Here is a 14852-nt window from a genome sequence, read left to right as displayed (position 1 = left end):
GTTGTAACACTCAGGAGGAGAAACAATCTCCAAAAAATATTTAACTAGCATTAAAAATATCTTCTAAATAAAAATACCTAAAAAGAATTAACTGATTTCATCCAGTGCTTAATGGCTTTTAATAGTAAACAAAAGTAACACTGATGTTGAATAGATATGGTTTCCTTAACGTAAAATTTGTTTGGGGTTAATTAGCACAGCTGAGGATTAATCTTAATAATTTTATGTTGCTTACACTGGAGGTGGTTTTCCACAAGCCTGCCAGCCAACATCGCTCATGGAGGAAGTGGCATCTTGTATTTTCAGACTAAACCACAGAGGTGAGAGCAGATGCTCCCCCTGCAAGCTGAGATGGGCAGCCTGATTGTGTAGCTGCCTCCTTCAGCCAGGCGGCAAATGCCTCTGTATTTCGCGTAGCAACATTATAAAGTTGTCAACATTATTTTTAAGTAATGATAAGGTATCCAAACCAAATACTGTATAGGAAAATAAGGAATATATCAGCCTTTTAAAGGTACACAACACTGAGCATTTTTACTGTCGTTTCTTTAAGAAAAGCAAATCTAATTAGTTGTGTCTCTAAAGTGCACGCCTAGCATTTTTATTATGTATTATAACATTTTGCTCAGAGGTGACATTTTTATTCTGACAAGCACTGTCTGGAGAGCTCTCAATAAATAATACATTTACAATTTTCAGTAAATAAGCAGTGGACACAAATCGGTATCCTTACTTACAGCTGCCCCGCTGTAATAGTGCTTTTACGAGTAAGGTGACTATTCAATCTAATGCAATACTCTCAGTGCTGGAAAGATATTTTCATTCATTACCACAGTCACAAGCACTTAAAGCACTTTTAGGCCCTGTTACAAAACAGCAGGAATGCCAGAGCAAATCGGACTAACTAAAACTAAAGTTCGTCATGAAAGAAACCAGAGGTTGTTCACCTAAAAAACTTGAAAATTCACTTGCATAAAGGTTGATGTACATGGTGCTGAAGCCATCAAAAGAACATAAATATTTTCTTTAGAGATTTTTATATTAAAGCTAATAATTGTAAAAAAGACGGGTTTCAATTTGGCCCGTAATATTAATTTGCTAAATCAAAACCTGACTACAGCATGTACTTCAGTTCCTATCTTAAAATATTTTCTGATCATAATATTGTTAGCTTCACAGTACACTAGAAACTGCAGTGAAGTTTGAATTTAGTTATCTGCTGCCGAGTCCACACAACTGAAGCAGCTTTGCATGTTTTTATAGCTGTTACCTCAATCATGTTCTTAGCCAGGGAGCCTGATTTTCTTTCATTTGTATCCATTTACACTGGATTTGCTCTTATGATTCTTCTAAGGGAAGAGCAGGCTGTTTAGACAGCTCCTTGCATTTTCTTATTTGCTCTTACGGTGCTTAAAATGTAACTAATAGGTCTTTGATTCAAATATTGCATAGGTAGGTAGGTCACAGAATACATGATTCCTAAAAAGCATCAGAAATGTAGGGGAGTGTACTGCAACAAACAGATGAAATAGTATTTGATAGAAAAGCTGAGACATTTTATCATGTAGTCAAAAATGTAAAATTCTCTCTTTCTACTGGTGGGGCCTGAGGGAAAGAGGTTTAATGAAGTTGCAGGCAAAGACAGAAGGTGGAAACTAGAGGCACAGGAATGGAGAAGAAGATTCAAGGAGGCTAAGAGAGGAAGTATCACTGGGGAGGAGCTGGTTGGATATACTCAGGAGGTGCTGACATTTAGAGGATGCAGGTTCAGGTCAGTTTAATCCATTCCTGCCTACAAGGCAGTCTATAGCTGGAGCTCAGAGAAGCTAACTGAAGAAAGACAGCAATGTTGGGAGTCCTAATAAAAAGAAAACAGAAAACTAATTCCTGATTCAAAAAGCAGAGAACCCAACCAGAGGAGAAGCCATTCTAGATCTACTTCTAATAAGGAACCAATTGAGATAACTGGGTGCTTTCTGCTAGTGTCCCTCAATTATTTGAATTCAGCCTACTAAGAAATGGTTTCATAGGACATAATGTCCCTTTCTTTAAAGGTATGGCTAATAACATTTAAAATCCACAAGTATGAAACAAGGCTGGAGCCCCCCATAACTACTATAATGAGTATAAAATGAGTGACTAAAGTGACTGTGAGAGACCACACAAAGATTTGAGGGTAAAAAAGAACCTCAAAGGGGAATGGACAGATGCAGAGAAAAACACAGGGGACTAGAGACAGTCAATCAGCATATAGCAAAGAGGTAAGCTATGCAAATACAGAATGAAAGGGGGAAGTGTCCTCCATGTCTTTGCCCTACCCTTTGTCTGTCATGTCTATTTAGACAGTGAACTTTATGGCACAGAGACAGTCTAGCACAACAAGGTCCTGTTTTTGATTGGTCCAGAGGCACTACCAGAAAAAAATCATAAATAATAGTAATAAAAAGAGGAACAAGAAAGGCCTCTACAAATCTAACACACCGGGCAAAAAAGGAATGCTAGAAAGAGAAGAGGCTCATTCAATAGAAGAAAGTACAAATCAGCTGTGATTGTATAAAGACTGAGTTACTGAAGTGCTTTATTCCTTTTGAAATAAAGAACTGTTAGTAAATACAGAAAAACCATGACAATACAGCTGTTGATAAAAAGCAGGTAAGAGACTATGTACAAATGTTGACCGAATACATGACCATCTGTGAATTGATGGGAATTTGCTCACAAATTTTTGGGGATGATCCTGCACCATTTTAGACAATGGGAACTTTACCACTGACTTTCATGGGCATAGGATCAGGCCCTCCCTCTATTACCAGCAAGTATTTGTGAAAATTCATGGAGAACAGGGCAGGTAGTATATGACTGATATATAGCAAATTGTTCAGTATATGTGAATTGTACCTAGCACAATGGGGCCCCCCAAGCCTTGGTTGGGGCTTCCAGGAGCTACCACAAAACAATTAATTCCTATCACTTTGGATAATCCTAACTTCAAACTATAGTAAAACTATGAAAAAAACTGTTCAAATATAAAATATATCTGTAACCATCCAGAACCCATGAAGAATATATAATGCATATCTATTTAATAAATGCCAAATATTTTAGGACAGACAAGAATGTGGCCTTATTCAATGGAAACATTGGGGGTGGGAACATGGCAGAGACATAATTGTCCAACTGGAATTAAATCCAGCCATTACTCTTTAGAAAAGTTCAAGGACATATTCAATGCCGACAAGTAGCTAGGAACTCAATTCTTTGTCTCATCCAAAAGATAAAATCTCCTTGAGCACTATGTCCTCTAACACTATGCTGGGATAAGAGTTTAATATTAACTCAGGAAAAAAAGAATAGCATCTACTCACTCACCAGAATTTCCAAAGGGGCGGGGGGGGGAAATGATGGTTGTCTACAAGTAGCTGTAGACTGTAAAAAATAATTAGGGAGGGAAAATTATCAGGGTAATCATTGGGGGTATAACTAGGAATCATGCAGAGAAAACTAAACAAAAGAGCATTCCAACTAAATATAAGGGACAAATAATTCTAAAAGTGAGCTCTCTAAGGCTATGGGAACATCTCCCAAGAGAAGTGATGGAAGTCCTGTTGCTTGAAACTAAACTGAAAGGGCTACTTATGGATATACTGTTGGGATCAATCCTTTAATACCTGTGGGAGGATGAACAAACAGTGTAAAACTGAAACATTTCTTTCATTCAGTATGGTATGGTATGGCATATATACGGTTTTTGCAAGCGGAGTAGATTCATAAACCTATAATTGAAATGTAATGGCAATAGCACACTTATAGACCACACTGAATTGTCATATATCTTTGTGTAACTCCCAATGAAATCAATGTGAATTGCGCACATTTCCATGTACTTTGTTCTGTATGCATCTTTAGTCCTATTATCAAATACCTTTTTGTTTTGTTTTGTTTTGCTTTGCTCTTAGTTATTTTAGTATTAACTCTCAAATTTTTACCCGCAAATGAAGGGTCAAGAAAGAGAGTTGAAAAAACACTGATTATCTACATATATAGTGCTTTAGTAATTTACATATCTATCATATGTCATACATATATACATGTATATTATCTATTAAGGTGTGTTTAATATTTATTTAATATACATTTAGACATGTATATTTAGACATGGTTAGCTCCATGATACATATATATTTAGGGAGAGTGAGAGCACCTGCATACATGACAGATAGTAGAGATGGATACAGTAATATACCGCTATTTATATAGAGGTATGTAATTCTACCCTGAATGGTAATTAAAAATCTCTGACTTTAGCATGTCCAACTCTGGTCTTCAGTGATGAAACAAGAATGGGAAGCAGTTTATAAAAAACTTGTCCTAGAATTTTGAACTGAGCTTTGCTGAAAAATGATACTGTATACATCACACAGAATCAAGGTCAAAAGTGAAGTAGGACTCAAGGCCCTGAGTAATGAGGGCTTAGCACTTAGCAGAAATGACACGTCCAGTTTCCAGCTCAGGAGTGCCAGCTGACTGGCCATACTAGCATTCCATACCTATGGAGTTGCACTGGTATCAACTCTGAAGGGAAATCTGCCCTGTAACCTACAGACAAGATGTGTGCTAGTAATTATTACTTTTAGAGGCTTAGGATGAGGTACAACAGAATGTCTGATTGGAACCTTTGCCTCGAAGTAGGCAGACCAAACAATGGAAATGTATCACATAAGAGCAGTAATAAGCTATGTTTTGGAAGTGACTTCTCTTATTGGAAGGGTGGGGCGTGTGGAGGGGAATTGGGAAACATATGTTTGACCAGGGTGCCAAACATGTACACCCTTCATCTGAACACTAAAAAGAAAGAATGTTTCTTCTTCACTAGAAGACACTCTTTTTTTTAAAAGAAAATCAACAAAAAGCCCTCCCCAAAACACTGTCCAGTGCATTTTCTTGTATAGAAAATGTAAACAAGTTAGTATATTGAAATTATCCAAAACTCTTAATGTTTGATATGACTCAGTTAAATTAGACATCTGGTCTCATTTCTGACCTCTTATACCGCACAAGAACACATTTCAGCAAGTCTTTATGTACTCAGCTAAGTGACTTGTAAACACTGAATAGAATTTTATTATTTTTATATTTAAATTCTACCACATCTATTTTCTTTCCAAATCATTAAAAATTAAGTCACAGGCTGTTTTAATGTACAATCTGCACAAGGCCTGGGTTGGGAACTCATTATTATTTGAGTTTTGCAGGTGATGGTCTTTTTCCAAATTACATGTAACTCAAGAAACTGACCTAAGATATGTTTAGTCCTGCATGAGGTGCTTATGTTTGTAGTGTGATACACGAGGCATGATACTGGCTGAAGCACTATTATTAAAGAAAGATTAAAACAGCTGTACATTATGCTGAAGCATTCACTCTTTCCTTTGCAGACAGACGGTCCTGGATTACAAGCAGCACTTGACCATTTAAATCACTACAACAACCAAATTTAACCAGCTGGGCCATATTCTCTTAGGCAATGCCTGTTGACTTCCTCGGTCGCAGCTGCTCAAATGAAATTCTGATTAGACAACTTATTTTCAGAAGCCAAAGGCTCTGATTAAATATATTTATTTAGACATGATAAAGTCTTTAAACTCATATCATTTTCTCACAATTACGAGTTGTTGTGGGGTCTAGAAGAACCATATACAGGGATGGCTGACATTTTATATTTGAAAGCACACTCCCAACTATGAAGCACTTTGAATTGGAGGTTCACGCTAATCCTAGCCCATATCTGGCAATATCCATCTAGGACCTAATCCGATTGATCTGTTGACTTAATGGAAGTAGAACAAGGGCCTATAACCTTCCTATGACTAAGTTTCCTCCACGTAAAACTGTAAAAAAGGACTATTTACCTACATCATTGGAGTGATAAGAGACTTAATTTGTTTGTAAAGTCCTTTGAGAAACACAGAAGAAAAGCCCCACAGAATTAACATAGTAGTATGCATTAGGAGTTAATACTTCCTCTCCACTAAATTCATTGAGTTATTGTATTATGATGACCCTCATTTACCAAAATTAGCAATTAATAGACAGTAGCTTTTGAATTTTCTGGACTAGGAACAGTGTTGAACTAGGTCATGACTATATCAGGGCTTAGTATGAGGACTTTTCAGCAGCCCTGGCTGTATATCATCTTCAGAAGAACTGTGGACTCTAAACAAGCCTATTTTGATGGTTATTTGCTGAAAGACAAACCTCTTGGGCCCAGCTATACTTAGGCAATTATTTGGTCATTTAAAAGAAAGGGTATGCTACAGGAAAAAATGTGTTTACTAGCCTATGTCTCATTCCTGCAACTGATTCAATACAAACACAGGGTCTGCCCATACATAGTCAACTGCAAAATCACAGCCTTAAAACATTTAATTGAAACTAGTTTTTAAATGTTTATTTTATTCAGCTCAAACAAATGTGAAAAGTTGTGGATCGCCATTTTGCATTACCCATACGTTTTTCAGGTTAACACTGAAGCAGGTCTATTCAGCATTTTGCTATTTCACATGCACAGGTACCCAAATCTGCCGCAATTACAATCTATTTCTACCCAATATAAAAACTGACAATATCTGAAATTTTGGAGCATGATACATTGCACAACTGCAAATATTTGCTGAAAATTAATTTTCCATAGTCATTGATTAAAAAATAGTACAAATTGATGCCTAACAATTATTTCTTGCAATAGTCAAGTGACCTTTCTCTGTAAAAGTAGCTGGGCAAAACATGAAAATAATTTAACATGAAGATGTGGTCTGCCACTTTTGTGCCAAAATAAAGAGGCATTAAAATGAACAGTGCTTTAGAGTTAGCTGTTCCTCAGAAAGCAAGATATTAGAAATCATGCAAACACTCTTCCTCATGGGAATGTGGAGCATGGAGAACTCTTACATTCAGTAAAAAGTTGTCTTTTTTTTTGTATAAAGTACCTGTTTAGATTAAACCAACTCTAGTATATACTAATAAAGAGTGAGGATAGAAAAGACACCAGAATTAGTAGGAAGAAAAGTTAAAGTGCTTAACCCATCACATTAAAACATTAACTGTAAACTATGCACATTTGGTTTTACACTCCACACAATGTACTTTTGGAAAAGTCTTAGCGGTGGTGTCAGTATGATCAACAACAACTTCAAATTCCAGCAGCAAGTATGAGCCAAGAAGCCTTTGATTAGCATGGAGTGCAGAACAACTGTTAACTGACTGTAAAAAATGATTTTGCCAAAGTAAAATTTAAAATAGTTTTCTTGTCTAGCCATCAAACTTAAGAGATAATTTTTAAAAGAATGATCTTTACAGCTGAAAACAGACAGATGGTTCTCAAAAATCTGGGACATTCTTTGGAGACGCTTCTCCAGCTTAGGAAATGACACCTTTAGAACACAGTTAACTATGTGCTTGTCATTTAAAAAGGATGCCAAGAAATGTAGAAACCTTCATAAATCTACCTCCCTGCATATTTTCCCATATTGAAATAGGTTGTTTCAGTTTTAATGGATTTCTACTTTGCTACACAGAGCCTGAAGATCTCACCGCATCCCCTTAAAAGCCTGTGAGCCAAATCCTCAACTCCAGGATGTTACAGCCCCCTTATTCCTGAAATACCCACTAATTGATGGGGGAGATGGAAGACTCTGCAAGTGTACTTCTCTCGCATGTTTTTTCCCCAGATTTTTCATTGCAGGGGGCAGGACTTGTCCCACTGCAGAAACATAACGGTGTCTACTTCAGGATCCTCTGACTCCCTGAAAGTTTGTTGTTGTTTTGCCAGAACACTCCCTAAGCAGGAATTCCATGGCAAGGAGGCGGAATAGGAAAAGCCTAAGGACATAGAACTGTGGCTTCTCCACTGGAGTCTAGGTGAAGGGATATTAGGTTATGAGCACCCGCTGCTCTAACCCACCCTCACTCTGACATACATACCAACCACCTCTTCTTTAATACAGATGCTATGCAGGTCTCCCCATGGGCTCAGGGACTGGGAAGATGGTGCCATAGAGGCTGCTGAGGCTTCACTACACATGAAACGTGAAGATCTCTGTGTAGAATCCATCCATGTGCAGATCTAGAAGGATGAACTCACTTCCCCAATTCTATTTAGTCCTTATTCAGTCAAGACTCTCATTTAAGTCACAGAGGATTATTCAGACTAAGAACTGAATATAAGGTGATTCATTGCCTCATGATTTATCCCTATTTTTGTATTTCCTTTTCACATATGCACATATGTTTTATAAAATGCATTTCTTCAGCCACAGATCTGGATCTATAGGTCAGAGCCAGCTCCTCCTTACCCTTAGAACAGTTGCCTACCTTCCTAGATGCAAAAGCTGTTATGAATAAAGTGAAGAAAGATGACAATTTCTGAGATAAAATTAAATAACTAATGTTCTTCTGCACTTCTGTTGTTTAAAACAAATATTTTTCTCTTAAAAGGAGAAAAAAATTACTGAAATGTATCCATGAACATGATGAGAGCAGCTAGAAATTCATCATGATTTTTTAAATAAGCTAAGGCATCATCTAAGCTTAAATCTTTGCTTTGACTCATAGGCATCACCTAAAATTCAGAAAGTTTTAGAAAACAAGAGATATCTGTCTAACATGCCTAATGGATCACAAACTGCCATTGCCATAGTAACTGTGAATAACTTTTTCCCAGTTATTGCCAATTATGCACTTCTCTGGCTCTTGATACCCCACACATTCTTTAAGGCATAGAATCTGTCAGAAAAAATATATTACAATAGTCTTAGCCTGCACATACCTTCTTGTTCAGTCCTGGTCATTTCCTCTAGTTTCTTCTGTTTCAATGTGTCCACCACATCGGCAAGGCTTCCTTTGCGGCGTTCTGGAGTTCCAAAATTAACACTGGTCATTAGCTCACTGCGATCGCGACCTCCTTCGTCGGGCTTGTGTGGTGAGGTAGAGGTATTCCGGAAGGAATATAGGGAACATAACTTATTACTCTCTGACTCCTGCAAAGAAACAACATCACATGAAAACACAAACTATTCCACTTGTTTCTGCAATATTTGGATTAGATGACAAGTGAAGGTATATAAATATTACAGTGAGCTGTTTACAACAGTAAATTAGACAACTGTCTCTAAATTCCATGCTAAGGAATGGTCCTATTACCCATGCACCTGCAGGGATCCCCCAGTTCCCCAGGGCAAAATGCAATTTAAGGAAGGTGGTGGTCTTATAGAAGTTTAGTTGCCTCAGTTACAATGTTTGATCATGGCCCCCCCTCTTACTTAAGCCCTGCCTTGTCCATGAGACTCAGCTTTCACACTTCCCTCTTAAGATACAGAATATTTCCTACTCAAAGAATGACAGATTAATTTTTTTGTGAGAAATGATCTATTGCAATTTGTTTCAATGAATGCTTTAATTCCTCTGGAGTCTTCTCCTGGTTTGCGCAATTTGCATGTTGATCCCTTACATTTAGTATCAATGAAGAAAGCACAAGAGAGATCAAAATTAAAAACATTGGGCCAAATCTTCAGCAGGTGTAAAGCAGCATAGCTCCACAACTTCAAAAGAGGTAAGCCAATTCATAAAAATATAGAGCTGGAAGGAACCTCAAAAGGTCATCTTGTCTAGCCACCCAGGCTGAGGTAGGACCAAGTATACCTAGACCACCCCTGACAAGTGTTTGTATAACCTGTTCTTAATAACCTCGAATGACACATTCCACAATCTCCCTTGGAAGCCTTTTACACTTCTTAACTATCCTTATAGTTTGAAAGTTTTTCCTAATATCTAACCTACATCTCCCTTGCTGCAGCTTAAGTCCATCACTACTTGTCCTACCTTCACTGGACATGGAGAACAACTGATTACCATTCTCTTTATCACAGCTGTCATAAATATAAAGGGAAGGGTAAACACCTTTAAAATCCCTCCTGGCCAGAGGAAAAACCCTTTCACCTGTAAAGGGTTAAGAAGCTAGGATAACCTCGCTGGCACCTGACCAAAATGACCAATGAGGAGACAAGATACTTTCAAAGCTGGAGGGGGGAAGAAACAAAGGTTCTCTCTGTCTGTGTGATGCTTTTGCCGGGAACAGAAAGGAATGGAGTCTTAGAACTTAGTAAGTAATCTAGCTAGACATGTGTTAGATTCTGTTTTGTTTAAATGGCTGAGAAAATAAGCTGTGTTGAATGGAATGTATATTCCTGTTTTTGTGTCTTTTTGTAACTTAAGGTTTTGCCTAGAGGGATTCCCTCTGTTTTGAATCTAATTGGTGAGGATTTTTATCAAGCCTTCCCCAGGAAAGGGGTGTAGGGTTTGGGGAGGATTTGGGGGGGAAAGACATTTCCAAGTGGGCTCTTTCCCGATTATATATTTGTTAGACGCTTGGTGGTGGCAGCAAAATAAAGTCCAAGGACAAAAGGTAAAATAGTTTGTACCTTGGGGAAGTTTTAACCTAAGCTGGTAAAAATAAGCTTAGGGGGTTTTCATGCAGGTCCCCACATCTGTACTCTAGGGTTCAGAGTGGGGAAGGAACCTTGACAACAGCCCTTAACATATTTCAAGACTTATCATGTCACTCCTCACTCTTTTTTTTTTTTTTTTGGTCAATTAACCTTTCCTTACAGGTGAGATTTTCTAAAACTTTTATTATTTGTATTGCTCTCCTCTGGACTCTCTCCAATTTGTCCACATCTTTCTTAAAGTGTGGCACCCAAAAGTGGACAGAGTATTCCAACTGAGATGTCACTGGTACCAAACAGAGCAAGACAATTCCCTGCCATGTCTTACATACGACATTCTTGTTATATACCCCAGAATGATATTAGTCTTTTTTGTGATTGCATCTCATTGTTGACTCTTATTTAATTTGTGATTCACTATAATTTCCACAATACTACCACTTAACCAGTCATTCATAATTTTGTATTTGTGCATTTGATTTTTTTTCTTAAGCACAGTACTTTGCACTTGTCATTACTGAATTTCATCTTCTTGATTTCAGACCAATTCTCCAATTTTTCAAGGTCACTTTCAATTCTAACCCAGTCCTTCAAAGTGCTTGCAACTCCACCCATCTTGGTGTCATATGCAAATTTTATAAGCAAACTCTCCACTCCATTAATGAAAATGTTGAATATTACCGCACCCAGGAAAGACCTCTGTGTGACCCCACTAGTTATATCCTCCTAGTTTCACAGTAGCACACTGATAATTACTCCGACTACAAACTTTCAACCAGTTATGAACCCACCTAACAGTAATTTAATCTAGACCACACTTCCCTAGTTTTCTTACGAAAATATCATATGGGACCGTGTCAAAAGCCTTGCTAAAATCAAGACACATCACGTCTACTGCTTCCCCCAATCCACTAGACCGGCAACCCTGTCCCAAGAAGGAAATTAGGTTGGTTTGGCATGACTTGTACTTGACAATTCATGTTGGCTTTAACCTGTTCTTTCCCTATTCTGGCTTGTACTCCCTTCCCCCCGTTGTTAATATTAATTCTGTTAAGCATCTGGTCACAATTAATTTTTATAGTGATGCTTGAAGTAAAATATGCATTAAACATCTCAGCTTTCTTCATGTCAACTGTTGTTAGCTCCCTTTCCCCACTAAATAGAGGACCTACACTGTCTTTCATCTTTCTCTTGGGCCTAATGTATTGATAAAACCTTTTCTTATTGCCTTTTATATCCCTTGCTAGGTGTAACTCATTTTCTGCCTTCACCCTTCTGATTTTGTCCTTACATGTTTGTGCTATTGTTTTGTATTCATCCTTTGCAATTCGTTTCCACTGTCTGTATAATTCTTCTTTGATTTTCAGGTCATTACAGAGCTCCTCATGGAACCCTATTGGCCTCTTACTAGTCTTCCTGTCTTTGCTTTGCAATGGGGTAGTTTGCAGCTGTGCCTTTAATATTTTCTCTTTCAGAAACCGTCAGTTCTCCTGAACTCCCTTTTCTTTTAGATTTTCTTCTCATGGGACCTTACCTAGCAGTTCTCTGAGTTTGTTAAAAACTACTTTTTTTAGTCCTTATTCTACCGCTTTCCCTCCTTCCTTTCCTTAGAATCATGAAATCTATCTTTTATGATCACTTTCACCCAAATTTCCTTCTATCTTCAGGTTCAAAGGAACAGAGAAAATCAAATGAGTACACATAATTACACTAACCATATGATAATGCATACATGGACGCTCATGTATTGCTCCTTCAGTCTTTAGGTCATATCATTTTCTTACCGAACAAAGATTAGAATACTTCTGATATACATAACTGGAAGTAACTTTACAGACTTAAACAGATAAGAATGAACAAACAAATGAATTTTAAGATAAAAATAGTCATGTATACTGATATGTATGAGTATTGGGATTGTGTACATCAAATGGGGTATTTGCATAACTTAGACAATGAAAATTATATGCCATGTCAGAAATAAATGTGGCATCTTTCTTGGCAATGGGAAGAAATCAGTATTTTGCAAAGAAGCTAAAAACTAAGCACCAAAGAGCTCCTGCTAATTTCTTCCTTTTGTTGCTCTCACCATGTTGCCCACCTTTGAATCCCTTAATTGGCTTCTTCTCTTGCTGTATTAAACTCAACTCCTCAGTCTACTGCCCAAGGCCCTCATCTACATCTCTGCTCTCATTTTCTCTTAGTACCATTCACTGAAATGGATATAAGACTGGATTCTCAAATCTCCCTCTTAAAACCTCTGCACCAAAAATTACCCAGGCCCTCCACTTCCCCAAATTATTGCTCTGTGTCTTAATTTTGTTGATTTTATCTAGATAAGATTGTGAACAGTCTGGGGAAAGGAATATGTCTAGAAACTCTGTAAGTTTCAAGCACTATACTTACAATAAAATAATACTAATAATAGTAATATACTCAAGGCTTGATAGAAAATGTGTTAGTACTATTGAGAACCATTCCCCTAATGCCACTGCAAATGCACACCATTCACAACAATAGTAACCTTACTACCCTTGGAGCTGAAGTAGTACTAAGTAGAATATTTGCTGTGAAGTGTCCCCGGTGAAATAGAAGTCTGAAGAAAATGGTGACTAGACAAATTAATAATGGCAGACATAAAACCCTGCTCCAGCCTTAATAGGATTAAGAAGTGGCTGTGCAAAACTGCAGAATGAACAATACAAACAACAAACAAGTAGGGCAAGGTCTACTGACGACCAAGAAGATGGTGATGCCAAATCACCATCTACCAATGTAATATATGTTCATCATGGCATTATTACCATCATCTACAAAGGAGGGAATATTTGATAGCTACTCTGAAAATGCATTCGTTCACTGTTATGGGGTGTGCTCCCCACACTCACCCTGAAAGGGTTAATGTAGGCCAGAGGAACCATTTAACCCTCATACACTGCCATAGACATGGCCCTGGACTGGAACCCAGAGCAGAGGGTGGACCTTGGTTCCCCTATCAGCCACTGAACAAGTGACATAGTTGGGGCAATGATCATGAAGCATATCCGGGACCATTCATCCCAGTCACTGAGGGAGTGACTCAGCCAGGGCAGTGGACTTAAACACTGTTTGGGATGCTGTAGAGGAGTTTGATGGAACCTCAGAAGGGGAGGACTATTGTGAGTTGGCCGGAGGGCTAAATCACAAAGACATGGTGCTGCAGGTCCTGAGGAGCAAGAAAGGTCCCACAGAACAACACAGCGAGACAACAGACCCAATCCCCAGAGTGCCAAGGAGGAGCCACCCCTAGTGGTGATTAGTGACATTCACCAACATAGAAAACTAAGCACCATAACAGCAGCAGCAATGGCAGAAGTCATGCCAAGATCAAATTCAAGGAAAGGTGACATTGTGTCAAATTCTCTACCCCTATTTTTCAATCTACTGGATCTGAATGAATGTTTTGCCTGATCCAGTGTTATTCATGACAGGAACAACTATATAACACAGTGTCATACACAACATTTGGAGTTTAGATGGTCATGGTGCCATGTGGTTTGTCGCTTAAAGATGATGATTTTCTTATGCAGAAAAGTTCAGACCTTCGCCAATGGCATTAAAAATGTTACACTTCCTAAAAAAAATTTTTCCAGAAAGCATCTTTTAATGTTTTTTCCATTGAAAAACTTGAGCTCCTAAATTATGTTTCTTTTATAACATCATTTTTGAAAATTAGCCATTTAAAAGGACATTCTTCTAAAGAAGCAAAGAGGAAAAATATGCTTAAGGTTAAACTGAGGATAATAGATGTTTCAGTGTTATCCAATCCTTTGGAAAATAGGCCCTGCTACCTGTGAGTCAAATCCTCTTCACAGCACATTGCCCAAATGACTGAGCCGTGTGCTAGGAAAGACTACAGCAATGTAGGAGGGAGGGGAATTATTGCCCAAAGGCCAATGCTCCACGGCCGCTGCTGAAGCACCAGAGCTGCAGTAGGCCTGCAAACATGCTCCATCTGCAAGGACTGGGAATCCAGCTGGTGGATTTGCAAAATTGCAACACCTCTCTTAGTCCCCAAATCCCTTCTGAGCAGCCATCCACACAGTCTCTCTCTACGCAGCACACATATATTGGTTTAGTGCTTAAAATGTACCATCTTCCTGGGGTTTGCTTTTATTGTTAACTTAAACATCAGTATAACAGTAAAAACATAACTGGGTTCAAAAAAGAATTCAATAAACTCACAAAGGATAGGTCCATCAATGGCTATTAGCCAAGATGGTCAGGGATGCAACCCTATGTTCCAGTGGTCCCGAGACCTCTGACTGTCACCTGACTGGATGACGGGGAATAGATCACTCAATAAATTGCCCT

The 14852-nt window shown here is 38.1% G+C and overlaps 1 protein-coding gene across 27 annotated transcripts in view; it reads right to left on the bottom strand.

Annotated features, from left to right (window-relative positions):
* Positions 1-14852, bottom strand: part of SOX6 (SRY-box transcription factor 6) — a 449851-nt gene that overhangs the window by 249947 nt on the left and 185052 nt on the right. For all 27 annotated transcript variants that reach the window (XM_077818342.1, XM_077818361.1, XM_077818360.1 and 24 more), the window contains one exon: positions 8825-9035. In XM_077818342.1, the coding sequence (XP_077674468.1) occupies positions 8825-9035 (211 nt within the window). The remainder of the gene's footprint in view (positions 1-8824; positions 9036-14852) is intronic.

This window comes from Eretmochelys imbricata, chromosome 6 (genome assembly GCF_965152235.1).
Source record: "Eretmochelys imbricata isolate rEreImb1 chromosome 6, rEreImb1.hap1, whole genome shotgun sequence".
In the NCBI taxonomy this organism is placed as follows: Eukaryota; Metazoa; Chordata; order Testudines; family Cheloniidae; genus Eretmochelys; species Eretmochelys imbricata.
The sequence above is the reverse complement of the archived record's forward strand: the minus strand, read 5'-3'. Positions and strand labels throughout refer to the sequence as shown.